The 19,818-nt window shown below is 35.6% G+C and overlaps 1 protein-coding gene and 1 long non-coding RNA gene across 2 annotated transcripts in view; one reads left to right on the top strand and one right to left on the bottom strand.

Moving 5' to 3' along the window:
- Positions 1-4,279: 4,279 nt before the first annotated feature.
- On the bottom strand, positions 4,280-14,876 carry LOC115217175 (peptidyl-prolyl cis-trans isomerase FKBP2). Its single transcript, XM_029786801.2, has 5 exons — positions 14,719-14,876; positions 9,885-10,063; positions 9,078-9,190; positions 6,403-6,485; positions 4,280-4,475 (listed from the first exon to the last, which is right to left on the bottom strand). Exons 2-5 carry the CDS (start codon positions 10,059-10,061, stop codon positions 4,414-4,416), a joined length of 435 nt encoding a protein of 144 aa, XP_029642661.1. The 5' UTR covers positions 10,062-10,063; positions 14,719-14,876; the 3' UTR covers positions 4,280-4,413.
- LOC118765442 overlaps positions 5,836-19,818 on the top strand; it is a 15,167-nt gene continuing 1,184 nt past the window's right edge. The window contains exons 1-2 of the long non-coding RNA XR_005001312.1: positions 5,836-5,845; positions 7,554-7,556. This is a non-coding gene — a long non-coding RNA (uncharacterized LOC118765442). The remainder of the gene's footprint in view (positions 5,846-7,553; positions 7,557-19,818) is intronic.

Genomic DNA, 19,818 nt, shown 5'->3' with positions numbered 1-19,818 from the left:
ATTTTTCTTGCTTCCTAGAATAAAAAGTAGAATTGTTTCTTGCCCACAAAAGTAAATGCAATAAAATGACTGGCATGTAGATTTTGCTAAGATAACCTTTTAGATTATTTAGCTTGTCTTTAGAGATGAAAATTGCTTAATATCTATGTCTACCTTATATTTTGATTTTGCATTTGTCACCAGGTGTCCTATTCTTTGATACATACATCATACAGTTTCCAATTACAAACCATTATTTCTAGACGAAGGATATAAATGCTTGTATCCACAAGGTAAATCCCATCTAGTGCCGTGTGCACATGTAAAAATATAACATCTGATGTCCATCAAAATGTAATTTTAACAATTCTTTGACTTCTAAAGATGTCTGAAGAACTATCCTAACAACTCAGATATTTAATGGGGACTTTCTTTTAAGCTTCTTTAACCATATTTGTATCCTCTCATCTATTATTGAATTTATCAGTTCTGAGATTTAAGATAGTCAAATCTCACAGGAACTGATTTTAAGAAGTGTGAGGCACACAGTGAGATCACAGTAAGCATTTGATTCAGTATTTAAGTCTCTCTTTTAATTCTACTATTGTAATAACTCAAGGATGCTTATTTCAAAATCTGCTAGAAATAGCAGCCAAATCTCTCAAATCACACCCTACAGTCTTTAAAAAGGAATAACATGGCATCATTGTCATCACCATTTAATATCCATGCTGGCATAGATCGGATGGTTTGATAGGAGCTGGTGAGCCAGAGGACTGCACTGTGTTCCACTGTCTACTTTGGTATGGTTTTCTCATACCTTTGTACCATGTTTCCCTCTTTCACAGGTTCTGTCCACATTTAGAAATCGGCACTTCTTTATGTTGCTGCCCTCATCCATATTCATCACATGACTATACCAGTACAGTCTTCTCTCTTTCACACTATCTGATGCTGCTTATGTTCAATTTTTCTGTCAGCATATTTGCACTTTGTTGTATATACACACTGATGTTGTGCATCTGGCGGAGCATACTAGCTTCATTTCTTTCTAACCTTTGTATGTCCTCTACATTTAGTCTGTGTTTCACTATCAATACACAAGCATCGTACAATCTGCCTTTTGTTACCAATAGGGGTAACAGCTCCCTGAACTTTCTCCGGCCAGTTCTTATTCTAGTGATTATGCTTTCAGAGCTAATTAGATTGCCTAGGTAACAGAAATCATCTACTGCATCTAAGGATCCTCTATAAAATATAATGGATTGGTCATGCTGGATTGCCTTTGCCCATAGGTCTGCTTGATCAGAACTGACCTGGGGGTTAAACAACAGTGAGGCCTTAGAGTAATAAAAATTGAAATATTTGTTTTACTTATCTTCAAAGGATAAAAAGCAAAGAGAGAAAACTAAATACTGTAAGAGCAGCTATCTATTATTGTCTGGCAGAAAGTTACACATTTCTAAGGGCTATTACTCAAGTGAATCAACTTGGTACTCTCAGAGTTGACTTCAATGTGATTTGAACTCAACTAAATACTGCAAGGTATTTAGTCCAGTGTTGCTGCCATCATCATCATTATTTAACATCTGTTTTCTATGCTGGCATGGGTTGGACAGCTTCACAGGAGCTGATAAGGCCAGGGCCTACACCAGATTCCATAACAGTTTGGCTTCTATAGTTGGATGCCAATCACTCCACACAGTGTGGCATCATCACCTGTGCTTTAGAAGTGGTACCAGCACCTACACCAATGCATTTTTCATGGCACCTTGGTTTTAGGGTCTCAATTCTGTTGTGGTGGACAGGTTTTCTTGAGTACAGTATTGCATCATATATCTTGGTCCTCTGTCATCTCCTTCGTAGAGTTCAGCGGTTTGAGATTGGCCAATTTCTAACTTGAGTAGAAGGCCAGAAATTTTTAGGAGAGGATTAAAGTTTATATCAAACCCAGAATTTGATTGATTGATACTTAGTTTAACTCTTTAGCTTTCAGATTACTCTGACAAATTTTACGCTTATTTATTCATATTGTTTTGAATTTATCTTGTAACTTCAAGATTGCAATGGTGTGAAAGTCTATTTTTAGAATGACATTGTAAGGTAGATATGAGAGGCCAGATCTGGCCTGTTTGAACATAAAACAGGTAGAATATTTGGGCTGGATATGGTCAGTTTAAATGCTAAAGGGTTAATCACCCACCCCCAGTGAAGGTGCATGGCTTAATGGTTTGGGTATTTAGCTTATGATCATAAGGTCGTGGGTTCAATTCCCGGTGATGCGTTGTGTCCTTGAACAAAACACTTTGACGTTGCTTCACTTCTGTCAGTTGGCAAAAATGAGTTGTATTTCAAAAGGCCAGCCTTGTCATAGTCATACTGAATCTCCTTGAGAACTATGTTAGGGGTATGCATGTCTGTGGAGTGCTCAGCCACTTATACGTTAATTTCACAAGCAGGCTGTTCTGTTGATCAGACCAACTGAAACACTTGTCATCATAACCAACAGAATGCCAGTAACCACCCTAAAAGGGTGAACAGCAAAGAGAACTTCAAGATTTGCACTGAGAATGTAAAGGGATGTAACTAAGTTCCTTACTTTTCATTGCTCTTGATCCTGTCTCTCCACCACCATAGGTTCAATAATAATGATTTATTATCATGTCACATAGACTCAGTACCAATATATTACTGGTATTATTTTTCTTTTTTTTTGTGAAATATGAACTCAGAACATAAAAGATATTCAATAAAGTGTTACATTTTGTCTGATAATCAACAGTTTCTCTCATTCAATGTCCAAGACATTTCATCAGGTGGTCAACCATTTGTATTATTCCACTGCACTAATAATGACCCTTTCTAATATAGGCACAAGGCCTGAAATATTGTGGGGAGGGGTAAGTCAATTACATTCACTCAATGCTCAACTGTTATTTATCAAGACCAAAAGGATAAAAAGTGAAGTTGACTTTGGTGGCATTTGCACTCCAATGTAAAGCCAAAACACATTTATTCTAAATTAGTTTGATGCAGTAACAATTCTGCTAGCTCACTGTCATAATATTAATAAGCCTTTCTACTAAAGGCACAAGACCTAAAATTTGCAGGAAGATGATTAGTTGATTACATCAACCCCAGTACATCACTGGTACTTAATTTATCAACTCTCCACCCCCACCCAACAAAAGGATGATAGGCAAAGTTGACCTCAGTGGAATTTTAACTCAGAATGTAGTGGCAGATGAAATACCTCTAAGGATTTCACCTGGCATGCTAACAATTCTGCCAGCTTACTACCTTAATAGTAATAATGGGGATTTGAAGTTGGGTTGAATGAGCACTTTGAGTTGGAGAAATGCAAGATTTTTATAGGATTTTCCAGTTCAAATGGATAAAAAAATAAAAATAAGATATAACAATAATAGTGCTTACTACTTGGTCTATCATGTCTGTCTGATTCCAGGATTGTAAAGAAAGAAGATGCAAAATTAAAAAAATATAATTCCTTAAAATTTGAAATTGAGAGAATTTGGAATATGAAATCTGTAAAGGTTATGCCTGTAATAATTGATGTATTAGGGACTGTAAGTAATGATATAGACAAATGGTTGAAAGAGATTGGAATGGATGTCCTGTAGAGTGTTTACAGAAAGATTGCCTCTTAGGAACAGGAAAGATTATCAGAAGGGTTTTAGGCACTTGAAAGGTTATTGATAGTTTGTATATATCTAAGGTTACAGGAAGTAACCTACTATCTACATACATTCTACTCAGAATAAGACCAAACTTGAGTTTAATAATAATAATAATACTGGTTTCAATTTTTGGCACAAGACCAATAATAATAATAATAATTTCTAATTTAGGCATAAGGCCATGAATTTTGGGGAGAGTGTAAGCAATTAGACTAATCTCAGTAGCTAATTGACATGTACTTATTTTATAAAGAAGAGTGGGGGGGGAAGTCAACTGATTTGAACGCAAAGCTTATAACTTACTTGGGTGGTAAATTGCCTGACTCTTAGTAGCATTTAGCAGAGTCCACTCTGTTGCAAGCATTTGAACCAGATCTTTGGTCTGAGAAGTGGTGGGTTCTTCCTTCTCTGCCAAACAGACATTCTCAAAGATCCAGTAAAATGTTATGGGTACTGCCCTTCCTTCATCTAAACCATAGGAATTTCCTTTTTTTAAATATCCCATGTTATTTTCTTTTGATGCTCTACTAATTCTACCTTTCTGCTACTCTCCAATAATAAATCATAATCAGATATATTATTTTAGTTTTAATATCAGAAAAAATATCTAGAAAAAAATTGATGGCGTTTGAGTAAAGTCTCCATTTATATCTATGCATGTACACGTGTGCTTGTGTGTGTGTATAAAGAAAAAGATTGCTTTATGAAATGAGTATAAATGGCTTGAAGTCTTTGTTTAAAGTTCTTCTTTTTTGTCAATTTTAATGAGTTCCACTTCAAATATTAAAACAGCATCCCCTGGAAAAAAAACAACACATTAGATTCAGTTCAGATTACTTTCATCACATTTGAATACAAGAAAAAAAACTGCTATTTATTAATGACACAACAATATTACTCCATTCACAACATTATTCACTATTATTTATATAGATTTGCATTTAACTGAATTTCCTGAGGGTAAATGTACAATATTTTATGTATAAATAATGTGGACATAAAGGACACATGGAAAAGGGCATTTAGTGGTAATTGAACTTATATTTCCTTTACATCTTGGTGCATTAGTTCCTATGCCATGCAAGCTTAACATAAAAGATTATTTTTTTTATTAACAAAGTGTTTGGGTATTGACAGGGTGTAATAATCTGTAAAGGACTCAAGATTCTGCTGCTTTATTCCCTGTAACTATATTACAAAATATACAAGGCAGAAAGCTGGTGGAATTTAATAATGTCATAAAATAATGGCCCCAAACTGTCCAAAGCATTGTGAGTGGATTTAGTTGATGTAATCTGAAAAAAGCTAATATAGATAGATATGAGCAGTGCATGTGTTTCTACCTTCTTGTCTTGACATCATGCAATAGTTGTAAATGAGTGTCACTGTCATACAGGCAGTTTTATTCATTTCCAATATTCCGTGAAAAGATGTCTGTCCATGATTAAATATAATCTTGCTAGGAAACAGGTGAAGATTGGTGATAAGGAAGGGCATCTAGCCAAAGAAAATACATCAGCCTCAGCAAATAAATTCTGTCTGGCCTATGTTATGCATGTATGGAAAGTGGACATTAAAATGACAATTCTTTTACCCTACATAAACAGAATGAGGAATCAAACTTCAAATGAGTTCAGGAAATAAGAACTTCTCTAAGATAAAATGTATGATAAGCTGTTATTTTGTTTATAAATCAATATAAGGCAGCAAGTTGGTTGAATTCTTGGTACATTGAACAAAATTTTTTTCTGGCTCTTTCATATTCTGAGTTCAAATCCAACTGAGTTTAACTTTGTCTTTCATCTTTTCAAGATTGATAAAATACTGATGTGTCTATGTGTGTGTGTGAGGGGGTGATGTAATCCACTAACCCCTTCCCACTAAAATTGCTAATCTTGTACCAAACTTTGAAACCTTTTTAAGTCAATATTAAACATATAATAAAACTATGTAACTTGCTTAAAGATAGGACCAAGATACCTGGTGCCTTGCTGTACTCAAAAAGAACTGTCCACCACAGCAGAAATGTTAAGGCCACATCCTCTGGTGATACATAAAAAGCATTTGTGCCAGTGTCGTGTTAAAAGCACTCAGCATACACTGTAAAGTGATTGGTGTTAGGAAGAACATCTGGCTGTAGAAACCAAGCCAAATCAGACTGGAACCTGGTGCAGCTCACCAGCTTGGCAGCTCTGGTCAAACCGTCCAACCTATGCCAGCATGGAAAATGAACTTTAAAGAATGATAATAATGAGGATGAACAATGTTAATCTTTCAGTTTAATAAAACTAACCATCATCATCATTATTTTAACATGTTTTTCCATGTTTTTAAGAGTCAGATGGAATTCAACAAGGCAGATTTTCTGCATTGGTTGTTCATCCTGTTGCCAATCATTCAGCAAAAAGGATAAATGTTAAAAATCTAATTGTAAGAAAACTGATTATCTGTCTCCTTTTCACAGAAACAATAAATATAAATTGCTTTGACCTTACATAATTAAAAATCTCTATCAATAGGGAACCAGCCCAACACATTTTTTTGTAAAACAAAATAATAAAGTTTGACATATTCTCTCAACAGTCAGGTAAAGTGTCTTCCCTAGAAATACATCGAATACCTCAGGAATATTTGAAACTAATAAGCCAAAAGTGGCAGCTTACTATACCATTTTGCTACTACATTGAACAAGTAAATGTAATTTAATACAGAACAATAAACCAACCTGGAATTTTAGGAGGTGCTCCTCTTGATCCATAGCCCATATCTGGAGGTATTACTAGTTTCCTTTTCTCTTGTTCACACATTCTGAAAATATTCCAATAATACATTATTAAAGAAATATATTTTGATACAATTTGATGCAAGTCTTCCCAAAATATGAGATTCTGGGTGTGAATAGAAGATATTACACTAGTCGTATTTGATATTCAGTGAATCTTTTTAAAAATTAGTATCGTTAGTATTAGTGATGTGGACTGGAGAGAAACCTCTGGTGAATCAAGATCATAATATAATGTAAATTCTCAAGACTTGTGCCTCAGAGGGGAACTTTCTAGGTGCAATTCCATGGTCATTCATTATCCTTGTTCTTATTAGTAGCCTGGTTTAATTTTATTTTTAATTAAGAAAAACTGCATAACAAAGTATATTTACAATTTATTCATGTAATAAAAACAAAAAAGAAATTAAGAAAAACGAAAAAATTATAATGGAATTCTATTTATCTTTTCATGGTATTGGCATCAGGAAGTTAAAGTCATCATACTTAGTGAGAATAGCTACTGAAGCTTGCTTTGCAACCAGACGGTTTCAGGTTCAGTTCTACTGCCTGGCATCTTGGGCAAGTATCTTTTACTTTAGTCCTGGGCTGACCAATGCCTTGTGAGCAAATTTGCTTGATAAAAACTGTGTGGAAGCCCATCACATGCACGTGTGTGTGTGCATGTATGTGTGTCTTTGTGTTTGCATATGCCCACAAGCACTGCTTGATAACTGGTGTAGGTTTGTTCACATAATCATAACTTTGTGATCTCAGTAAAAGAGACTGATAGAATAAGTACCAAACTTTTAACAACTAGGTAGTGGAGTCAATTTGTTCAAAGTTGTGCCCCAACACAACAGACCAATGACTGAAACAAGTAACAGATAAAAGACAAACTTTGTAAACTTTTAGATGCTGTATGATTTTACAACTTGATCACATATTCAATCAGTTATTAAAATACCAATATGTTGATTATTCATTTTAGATAAAATCATTATATAATATAAACATATTAGTGTCACACTGTTATGGGGATAATAATAATGGAACACCCCTGAGTGGTATGTGTTAGTCGTTACAAATACTGTGATGTGGGAAGTCGGTCATAGATAGTCATGTCTTTACTTGTCTAACTAACTATACCTGCTATACTGGAATGGATGTTATAACAGTCCGACATTGGATTACAACAGTGACGATGTGAAATTAACAAACTCATGAGGATTAAACAAACTCACAAGAAGTCACAAAACACACAAAAGTTTTTTGCATGAATTTTACAATATACAAAATTGTAAAATTATGCAAGAATTGTTGGCCAGTTTGCTCAAGTTGCAAAAACAGCAACAACAAAAATTACTATTACAACAAATGCTGCAATTAATGAATAGTAAGTCATCCAAAAATGCTGAAAAGATGTTCTCACTAGATTATGTTGCAAACTCAATAATGGGATTTAAGTATAAATCAGACAAAGGAGTTACCTTTGAGGCATACTATAGAAGATACAAACAGATTTTCAATAAAGAGTGCAAAGATGGGGACAACAATATGAAAATGCATCTAATCCTATGAAAACTGGCAGCAGGAGAACATGAGCATTACAGCAATTATGTACTCCTGAAAAAACTTGACATAAATAAACTTTAGAAATACAATAGATATATTGTATAAACTTTTTTAACGAGAAAAGCTTATTGTTCAAAACACACTGGAAATGTTTGAACCTAGAAAAGAACGAGGAGGACTACATCACATATGCTGGTAGAGTTAACAGAGAATGTGAAAAGTTCAAACTGGATGAGTTAATGCCAGACATGTTCAAGTACCTGATATTTACTCAGGGACTAACTGCAGAAAAAGACACAGAAGTAAGAATAAGAATTCTCACTAAGCTGGAACAAAACCAAGATGTAACCTTACAACAAGTGTCAGAAGAGTGTGAAAGAATAGTAAATCTAAGGCACAACAGAGAGAAAATTGAACATAAAGGTTGCTCCCAAGTGAAACAAATGCGTTGGAAAATACAAAACAGGCAGAATAGCAATCAAGTGTGTATTAAAATACAGTACAAACAGGACAAAAGTCAGGAAACAAACCCATATTTTGCATGTAGAGGTCTACACCAGAGAAAAAACTACCCATTTAAGAAAGTGGAATGTTTCCATTGTAGAAAAATTGGACACATAAAAGTGCGCTGTAAAACCAAAATGACAAGACGTTGGAATAAAGAAAAAAAGAGTAAACAAGATGTCATAAAAAAAATGGGAAAAATGTGTTGTGATTCTTTCCTGTAACATTCTAATTACATGTTCATAGTATTGGAGCTGTACCTTCTCAATATGAAAGAGTAGTGGCTCAGCCTGGAGAGACTCCTTGATCTTCAGGTTATGCACCGAGAGATCCTTATTTTGGCCACTTTTATTCACAATCATACTCTTTCAGGCATTACCCAACATTCATGACCATAGGTGAGGATAGGCAAAAAAACAGAATATCAGAAATTTAATTCTCATAAACTATATTTAAAATTGTAATTACAACTGAATAAAAAAAACTTTCTTGAATAACCTATTTTTACATGCAATGAAGCTCAAAATAATAAATCTGAAATTAAAAAAACAACTACTCACCCCAGAAGACCTTGATCCCAGCCTTTTATCACTTGACCAGCACCCAATGTAAATACAAATGGTTCATTTCTTGAATAGCTGCTATCAAATTCAGTACCATCTTCAAGCTTGCCCTAAAACATATGAAGATGCAGAAAAAAATACATAAAGAACAATATAATTCTTGAAAAATTCATGAACAACAAAATGGATTAGAAATGCATATACAAAGTTTTAGTTTATCAAGTAAAGACATTATAAAATCAGATATTCAAGTTTTGGATTAATCAGTGTTTATTCTGAATTTCTGTATTTTTCAAACTAGTTCTACCTGAAAATTATGTTAAGGGTACATGTCTCTGTGGACTGCTCAGTCACTTACACATTAATTGAAGAGTTAGTAATTCAGTTAATTGAACAACTGAATCCTCATCAAATGACAGAAATCCCCTAACAAATGAGTTGTTAAAATACTCATCAAAAATGTTTCCTGTTGATTATAATGATGCTCCTTCTGTCAAATATATAATGACAATTCTTCTGTCAAAAATATGATGATACTTTTATCAAATATATAATGATGGTTGTCCTGTCAAGTAAATAACAATAATCCTTCCATCAAATAAATAACAATGATCCTTCTATTGAATATACAATAATGATCCTTACATCAAATAAATAACAATGATCCTTCTATTGAATATACAATAATGATCCTTACGTCAAATAAATAACTATTATCCTTCTGTCAAATAAATAACTATAATTCTGCCAACAAATATATAATTATCCTTCTATCAAATGTAAGAAACACTATTGCTAACTTACACTATAATGCATCTTTAACACATCGCCTTTTTTTGATTTCACCTTGCATTTGTCTGGATCAACTCTCTTTTTTATTCCAATTTGCAATTTTTTCGTTTTCCTCTCTTCTTTCTTGTCTGCAGCTTCAGCCAAGCAGAGAGCAAACAAACATACACAAATGGAAATAAACCACTTCATATCTAAATCAGTAAAGAAAATTACAAAATCATTAACAAAAACATACAGAAGTTAAAAAAAGAAATTTATCAAAATAAATAAAATTTCCCAGATCTAAATTCCAAAAATGAGTAAATGGTATTTTAAATAATTGGAAATTAATTAATGCCCACCACCACCACCACCTCTCCTCGAATAAATGCAGCAATAATAATAGTAAGTAGCTATTAAAGACTTAAACATTAATGGATTGTTTCTGGTTTGCTTCTAGATGTGTTCTATAAATGTGGATATTTAGATTACAGATGATGATGATGTGTTGAACTTTATATATGTGGTTGTGTGGGTGATTTTATATTATTCAAGAAAAGATTACAAACTTTTATATTTCCAGTTATGCTACACAGCAGTGAAACATGGGCTGTGACTGTTGAGGACATGCATAGGCTTGCAAGAAATGAAGCTAGTATGCTCCACTGGAAGTGTAATGTCAGTGTGCATACACAACAGAGTGTAAGTGCCCTAAGAAAAAAGTTGGACATAAGAAGCATCAGATGTGGTGTGCAAAGGAGATGACTGTGCTGGTATGGTCATGTTACATATGGATGAGGACAGCTGTGTGAAGAAGTGTCACATCCTAACAGTGGAAGAGGTAGACTCAAGTAAACCTGGGATGAGGTGGTGAAGCACAACCTTTAAACAGTGGACCTTGCAAAGGCAATGAGAAGCACACACGCATACATATATACATACACACACACATATATATATATATATTCACATTTCCAGTCATTAGACTGGATATAAAATTTCAAATCGCCAGATGTAAGGTGAGCCTTACACACACACACACTTCAGAAGAGGTAGCATTCATGGTCTTCACATGCCCTCCTAAACTGGTGAGATTGACACCATTAATGTTTAGCATTTGAACTGGCCATATCGGGTTTCCCACACCTACTCTGCAATCATCATCATCATTTAATGCCTGTTATCCATGCAGGCATGGACTATAATTGAGCGAAACAATTCTTATGCTCAATTTTTCTCTCAACACATTTGATCTTTATTGTACTTAGCTTCATTTCATTCCTTTCTAGTCTTTACATGTCCTCTGCATTCAGTTCTAACATCTCACTACTATCTAGCATAGGTATTCATATACAAACATCATAAAGTCTACTTTTCACTTTAAGACTTTTTGACCAGCAGATGTAATAGCTTTCTCAACTTCCTCCATCCTGTTCATATTCCAACAACTATATTTTCAGAACATCCCCCTCTACTGCTAATTAGTTCACCTAGGTAACAGAAATTATATACTAACTCTAGGGAAACTCCTGGGCATTTGAAAAAATTTATATCCCATATTTTCTTAGTTTTTATTGCTCTTGCACATCTGTCACATATAAGGTCCACTTTCTCTGTTAACCTCCCTATGATTCCACCTACATTTTCCTCAAAGTCATAGGTTCCAGCTTGTTTCTCTTGCAAACTAGAACTTTGGTCTTTACTAAGTTAATTTTAAAGCTCTGGTTTTGTATTGACACCTGGAATTTCTTTTCTAGTTCTACTACAGATTCAGCTACAAAAACAAGCCCATCAGCATATAGTAGTTCCCAAAAGTAACCTGTATTAAATACCTCTGTTATGGCTTGGAGGACTATGATAAATTGGAGGGGACTGAGAACCAAATCCTAGAGAACACTTACCTGTACACTAAATTAATTGTTGTACTCTCTCTCGCACCTTACTGACAGCACATCTGTGCATTGCTTGTATAGCTCTCACAAGCCATTCATTTACTCCTAGCTTCCTTAGAGACCACCAGATGGAAAGCTTTCTCTAGGTTAGTGAATACCAAGAGCAATGGCTTACTTTTAGCTAAATACTTCCGGAAAGAGATCATCAATCATACCTCTCCTTGGTACAAGACCAAACTGCATCCCATCTAACTTAATTCTCTTCCTAATTAATTGGGCTATAACTTTCCATAATTTTCATGATCGGATCCAACAATCTGATGCCTGCAATAACTTCAAAAGCATCTTCTTTGTCCTTGTTATAACTGATTATAATGTCACTTTGCCAGTTGTTAGTTATAACTATACATATAAATAAATGCTGCATAGAACAGGAGAAATAGAAATCAATACATGAGTGGCTATATTTATTTTTTAATTGCTAGAAAGTTACAAAAGTGATTCAAGAGTTTTGTGCCATGGACAAATCTCTACTGTTTGCTCTAAACCTACTCTACGCTCCTTAATTGATGAGCTCTATCTGCAAACAGGGAGCCAGCATGAGACAATATCCATTCACATATATATATAAATGAGAGAACAAAATAAAAGGCACTCAGCATATTTAGTAGGAATTACCTGTATTATTATTTAAAACAGTTTGATTCGGCTTCATGCAAGTTTCATGAGCTAATAGAAAACCCAAGCATTCTAGTTTGATTGAAGTATTGTGATAAAGAAGTAAAACAACAAATAACGAAGATGGACAGCTCTAACAATGCAAAAAAGAGAGCATTAAGTAATCTTTATATATTTCAGGCACAAAGGCCCATCATCAGAAGTGAATGGCCCTGAAATGTGAGTTATATAGACTCTGCCAGTTTGATTACTGAACAGGCACCACTGACTCCACTTTGTCTGGCGACATATATGTATATGGGTTATATAAAGGTTGCTTAACTTCACATTGTTAGATGCTTTCCATCTTTGTTGTAATTTTACTACTACTACTATATATATACACACACACACAAATAGTAAAGTTTTCATTTTACATTTTGCTTTGTTTTTTATTTGCTTACTCTCCTGCCAGCAGGTTATTTGCCATCATTTCAATCAGGTGCTCTGCTCTCTGCTGTTGTTAACAGTAACCCTGTATTTTTATGGGTCTGTGAGGTTCATTTTATTTAGGTCACCTACTATGGTATCTGGGGTTTGGGACATCTTGGCAGAATGACAAAGTGACCATTATCATGTGGCCTTCTTATTACATGGTCAAACTATTTCAGCCTCTTCCTTCTTATTAGCTAGTCAGATGTTTGTCATATTAAGAACTTTTCTTGGAGAAATATTTTTGTACCTATCTCATAATGATATTTCCTCAATAGACTGAAAGCATCACATTTCAAAAATGCATGTATCTTCAGATTTTAAGGTCCATGATGTGATTGGAAGAACAAAACAACAATGATTATACATATAATATTAGAAGTAGAAGGATAATAGAATAAAGAATCTGTGCAAGGAAATGGTGTGCACACTATTTCTACAGATCACAGAAGTTACTCAGTACAGTGTGTACATATTCATTATCCCTTCCAAAATGTGCACAGAAAAATCATTTTCAAACTCTTGAAATGACACTACCAGTTTTATGATAAAGACCAGTTCACCTCTGACAGAAAAATGACAAGATGATCTTCAACCAACACATCTTGAATTCTATAATACAAGAGGCAAAATGTGCACTAGAATGACCAAGAGACCCTGCATCCATTTTTATTACTGTAGTTGCTTAAAGAAAATTATTTCATTAAATTTTAGTGACATTCCACTATAAATTTTAACAAGCAAAATGACCGTAATTCAACAGTTTGAAAGTAAAAAAAAAAAGAAAGAAATAGAAAAACATGATTCGGGTGCATTGCGTACTATGCACGAGAAGGGATGGGATAGCGTCGCTTGGAATGCCTTTGATCATAGATCTGCTTTATCAGGGATGACTTAGGGCTAAACAAGAACTCTCGCTCACTCAGTACATCTAGCTCGGAATAGATTTGATTTGGAGAGGCTAGAAACATTTCTGTTGATTAAGTTTTTAGTGAGCTAGCAGTACTGAGTTCGGAGAGATCAGAATGCACAAGACGATGCTTTCTGCAGGGGTTCAGTAATTCAGTGTGTTGAGGGACTTGACTATATATATATATATTTTCCAGTGGATTCCACAAAATCTGTTGATACCTAAGATTACAAATTGATATCATTGGAAATTCTGATCCCGTTTTTGTTACGTGTACTTCAATTAACTTCTGTTTCACATACAAATATGCTCCTATTACCAGATCCCCCACACGCACACACCTTTCTGTGTTTTGTTTTAGCATTTAAATTTGACCTGTTAAGTAGGGAAAGCACTTCATTTTAAATGAAAACAATTGAATCCTGAAACTGATAAGAAAACAAGAAATAAATTGTTATTTTTTTTTAATGACAAACTTTGATATGTATATAGATTTCCACACAAGCACTTAATTTGGTTGAATTTAAAATAAAAAATTTTTTAAAGAGTTTAATGTAACCGTAAAATAATCTTTTTTACATTGGGACAAATACTTAGTTTTTATATGAGAGGGTAAATGAAAGTCTATCATGTACGTGCTTAAAAAAAATTGATGATGTAAATAAAATTACAGCCGAAAATCGAAACGGGTTCGCGGAATCGGCTTAACTTGCCGGGAATTTACTGCCGACTCTAAAAAAGCGCACGCCATAATTTGGTTTTTCAATAAATTTAAGAATTAAAACAAATGTTACTGTTAATGGGTGGACACCGGTGAATTTTGCATCTGGAGAAATATCATCTTAAGTATTCAGAGCATCGTAGTTAATGTTTCATTAAAGTTAATAATCAATGAATCATAGATGCGTATAATTACCTAATAAATGACTGCTGGGCCGATAAAGAATGTTGCTCCGAAAACGAGGAAAACCCTAACGCAATTAGAAATCAAAACAGAAAGAAACGATGTGCGTTAAAGTGGAGTCGGGACGAGACGCCCACGTGACAGTTGAACAACCAATCAGTGAACAGCGCGTCTAACGACCTTATATGTGACGTGCCTTCAACTGTTTGGCCAGAGTAATTAAGAGAAAGTGAGAAAGGGAATCTCTACACGGCCTTTCAACCCGCTAGAAATAACAACCAAAACCACCTTCTCCCAAATCGCTTCTTAAAAGAAAACGTATTGCAATATGTAGTTTTAGATATATTATGTCTGGAGAAAAAAACAGGGCAGTCACGTGTGCTTAATCCAGACAAGCAGTGACGTCAAAAACTATGAAGTGAATCTGCGATTTGGCTTCGATCCCTCCTGTGGTGATTTCACTTTTGCAGAAAATCGACACTTTACAATATTTTCCCTTTCCCTATATACGTCAGAGGTTTGGAGGTGCTTTCGTATGAAATCATTAACGACCCGACGAAGTTTACCCACGCCTACTTTTGACTTATGTTGGAACTGCTCTGTATCACTTGTCTTGTTACGGAAAACATATTAACTTTATAAAACTTAATGCTTTTTTCCCCACTGAAAATTTTTGTATTTCAGACCGATATAATAAACTTATATTTATATTCTTTTGAATCTTTTGCGCTTTATCATTCCATTTAAAAACAAAAGACGCAAAAAAAGAAAACGCCTTTTAATGTGTCCAGATAAGATAGATATCTATCTAGCTAAAAACCCATGTTTCTCATGAGACTAAGTCAAGTCTCAAAAGCCTAATTACCTAGATAGAGAGAGATTAACTGATTTAAACATACCATGAGTTGTTAGCCTCTTCCTGCAACAAATATGAAGGGAGTTCTTTTATTGTATTGCGATTAATATGGTGATGAGTGCTTCAAAATATAGCCATATGATAAATTCAATACATTGTTGTGCCTAAATGGATTTAACAGATTGGCTGGTGAAAGTCAGCAGTTCATCCAGTCACCTCACTAGCATTGTCACCTCAGGCAAAAAAAAAAAAAAGTCTAATAATCCGATCCACCCAGTCGTAAATCTCTCTCTATATAAAGCTGAAGTTGTCTGTGTATGGTAGGTTTGGTAGCCTTCAACTAACACTATCTCCTCCGAGACCCTGCGGCGCAAGTTGACTAAAATAGAAGAAGGCTTGCTCTTCCTTCCGTAGATGAAAAATTCAAGTCGGACCATGTTAACGCCAAAAATTATTTACATCAAAAAGGTGCTTTTTTTTCTATGAAAATCCCTATGTTTTACGATTTTTTGACTGCTGTGTCGCCATTTTTCGGTGTATTTCAACCAGAAAAATGTTCACTTAAAGAGAATAACAATCTACATAATGCAAACTTTTTACTTTTCAAAAATTCCAATTCTAAAGGGTCGAAACAAACCCAAGAAACGCCGGGCGATACTGCTAGTATATAATAAACATGGCCTGACAGCTCCCGTGATGGATAATACGGAATATAAATGCTTTATTATATTGTAACAAGTTCTCATTTGAGGATTTCTGCTGATGAAAAATACCTTCTATCTCGCTAAAATATGGCGGAAAAAATATTAATAGATCATTGATAGGAAGAATATACTCTCAGTAAATGTGTTGGATCAATTTCTAGCCTAGTTATATGGTCATAAATTTCAGTTTTTCTGATTTATTTTTTCTTTTTAAATAAAACTATTCCGATTCTACATAAATCATTAAAGTTAAGACAACTGCTCTATGCCAAACTTTAACATACATGATGTAAATATGTATTTCATCATTGTTATCAGCATTTAACTTCCATTTTCTATGCTGGCATGGGTTGGACAATTTGACAGGAGCTGCAGTAGTCTCCATTATCTGTTTTGGCGTGGTTTCTATTGCTTGATACCCTTCCTAACGCCGAGCGCTTTACAATGTATACTGGGTACGTGTGTATGTATCTAATCTGTCTAAGTGTTCATAAGTCGAGGGAAATGAGCTCGTATATCTGTCAGTAGAGTGGGTATATTAATCGAAATTTACAGTATATATATCCATAACGGCCGATCATACTAACCTTGTCGATTTGCAACAATAACGAACACAAATATATATACCAGAACCCCACTCCGCAAAGGCTATACATATAGTACCACTACACACAATCCACTTCCACAAGAACACCGACCTTAAATACGCACATATTTCCCCACAAACACTTGCCGACTTGCAAGAAAAAAACCCTAGAGACGAGGTTTGGTACGAAGGGACATAACTCTTAACTTAATCCCCTGCTTCATTCGTTTCATCCTTCTCACTGCAACCATAAACTGAATGTGTCTATTCACCTCCAACAATAGAGAGTAGTCGCTATATTTCGTTCCATAACGCTACCTTTGAAGAGTACAATGTTGCATAATCAGACTATAACGTAACACTCCGTTGAACCTCTAGTGTGAAACCAATTGGTAAGATCACTCGAAAAGGATATATAATTTTGTACACTTTGATTAATATATACGTTTGTGTTACATATCTCTGCCAGTCACCTTCTTTCTGCATCTCCTCCTCCCATCCACCACACAGCTCTCAATCATTAACAATAAACTTATCACCTATCATCCACAATGTCCTCATATATTTACTGCAACCCTGAGCCTCTCCAAGTTTTCCCTCCATTATTTGCTATAATCATCTCTATTGTGCTCTCTCACCCAGTCCAAAATTCTGTACCACCTCCCCTATTCTCACTACCCACAAAGTCCTTCGAGGCTATGTCCCAACACATCTTCCTTATATCTCTCGCCTTATCTTACTTTCTAACCCACACTCATTTCCCTTCCAACTGGGTAATCCATTTATCTACAGCAAGACACCTATCTCTGTCCCTTTTTTATACTTTTAATCTCTCAACTGGCGCAAAGCCACCTCCAATACCTCTCCCCACTCCCAGCTGGAGGGTGTTTGCTTTTTATTTTATTTATTTTATTTATTTTTTTGCTTTGCAAGGTACTTGGTGATCCTGTAAGTGCTGATGCCACATCAAAAGTACATCCAGTACACTCTGTAAAGTGGTTGGCGTTACGAAGGGCATTCAGCTCTAGAAACCATTCCAAAGCAGACAATGGAGCCTGGTATGGCTCCCAGCCCTGCCAGCTCCTGTCAAACCATCCCACTCATGTCAGCATGGAAATTAGACATTAAATAAATAAATAAATATATATGGAGTGGCTGTGTGGTAAGTAGCTTGCTAACCAACCACATGGTTCCGGGTTCAGTCCCACTGCGTGGCATCTTGGGCAAGTGTCTTCTGCTATAGCCCCGGGCCGACCAATGCCTTGTGAGTGGATTTGGTAGACGGAAACTGAAAGAAGCCTGTCGTATATATGTATATATATATGTGTGTTTGTTTGTGTGTCTGTGTTTGTTCCCCTATAATTGCTTGACAACCGATGCTGGTGTGTTTACGTCCCCGTCACTTAGCGATTCGGCAAAAAAGAGACCGATAGAATAAGTACTGGGCTTACAAAGAATAAGTCCCGGGGTCGAGTTGCTCGATTAAAGGCGGTGCTCCAGCATGGCCGCAGTCAAATGACTGAAACAAGTAAAAGAGTAAAGAGTATATATATATATGTGTGTGTGTGTGTATAACGAGAAGTTGGGGTTATAAGAGATAATGGTGTCATTGAGACCCAAAGGTGTCAGGTAATGCTGAATAAGTGCTATAGACAGACCATTGTTAAGTTCCAGATTCGGTAATTTTGCGAATATGGGGTTCAACATTGGTTCTATGTCAGCATATGAATATAAGAATTTTTTGCGTAATGAGATAAAAAACCAAGGCTGTGTAGATATTAGAGCATTTATAGATAGAAGGTCTTACAGCTGTTTCAAGGACATTTATTTATTATATCCCTTCATCGGAGACAGTGTGAGAGGATGGTTAAGTCATAGTTTAGATGTGATACAAAATAGAGAGTGAGTATATATATACATATATATATATATATATATATAATATATATATATATATATATATATATATATATATATATATACATACGAGGGGCGTTCAATAAGTAATGCCCCTGACCCACTTCCCATAGCAGTAGAGCAACGAAACTTGGCACAGTTATTAGTCTTTTTCTACATAGGAACCACCCAGAGTTACGCATTTCTCCCATTGTTTGATGCATCTCTAGAGACCGTTTTTGTAGAAGACCCCAGCTTGGTTCTCCAACCTGAACATGACTTCAGAAATCAAGGCTGCATCATCTGGGAAACGCTTTCCTTTCAAAAACAACTTCATGGCTGGGAAGAGGTGAAAATCAGAGGGTGCAAGGTCAGGAAAGTAGGGGGATGGGGGAGGAGTTCATAGCCGCACGCCTGTGCTTCTGATCTGGCGACAAGCGAGTTGTGGACCGGAGCGTTGTCCTGCAGGAGGAGGATGCCTTTGCTGATCTTGCCCCGCCTCTTGATTTTGATAACTTCTCTTAATTTCCTCAAAAGTGAAGCATAATAAGCTCCTGCAATTGTGGTACCCTTTGCCAGGAAATCTGTCATTACTACCCCGTCCTGGTCCCAGAAGACTGTGAGCATGACCTTGCCAGCGGAGGGCTGCACCCTTGCCTTCTTTGGAGGGGGTGAGTCACGGTGCTTCCACTGCATTGACTGGGCTTTGGTCTCTGGATCATCGTGATGGACCCAGGTTTCATCCTGTGTAATCAGTCTTTTGAAAAATTTTGACTCATCTTCTTGGCACATCTCCAAATTCACCCTCGAGCACTCGACGCGTTCTTGCTTCTGGAAAGGCGTGAGCAACTTGGGAATCCATCTGGCAGACACCTTTTGCATATGCAAATGGTCATGAATGATAGTTTCCACAGACCCGGTACTAATCTTGACCTCATGGGCTATTTGGCGAATAATTATGCGTCGATCTTCCAAAATGGCAGCCTCAACTTGACGGACAGATGCCTCATCAATGGCAGAAGGGGCGACCAGATCTGGGAGCTGTTTCCACAGAGCTCCGACCATGTTTG

The sequence above is a fragment of the Octopus sinensis genome, linkage group LG11 (genome assembly GCF_006345805.1).
Source record: "Octopus sinensis linkage group LG11, ASM634580v1, whole genome shotgun sequence".
NCBI lineage: Eukaryota > Metazoa > Mollusca > Cephalopoda > Octopoda > Octopodidae > Octopus > Octopus sinensis.
The sequence above is the reverse complement of the archived record's forward strand: the minus strand, read 5'-3'. Positions and strand labels throughout refer to the sequence as shown.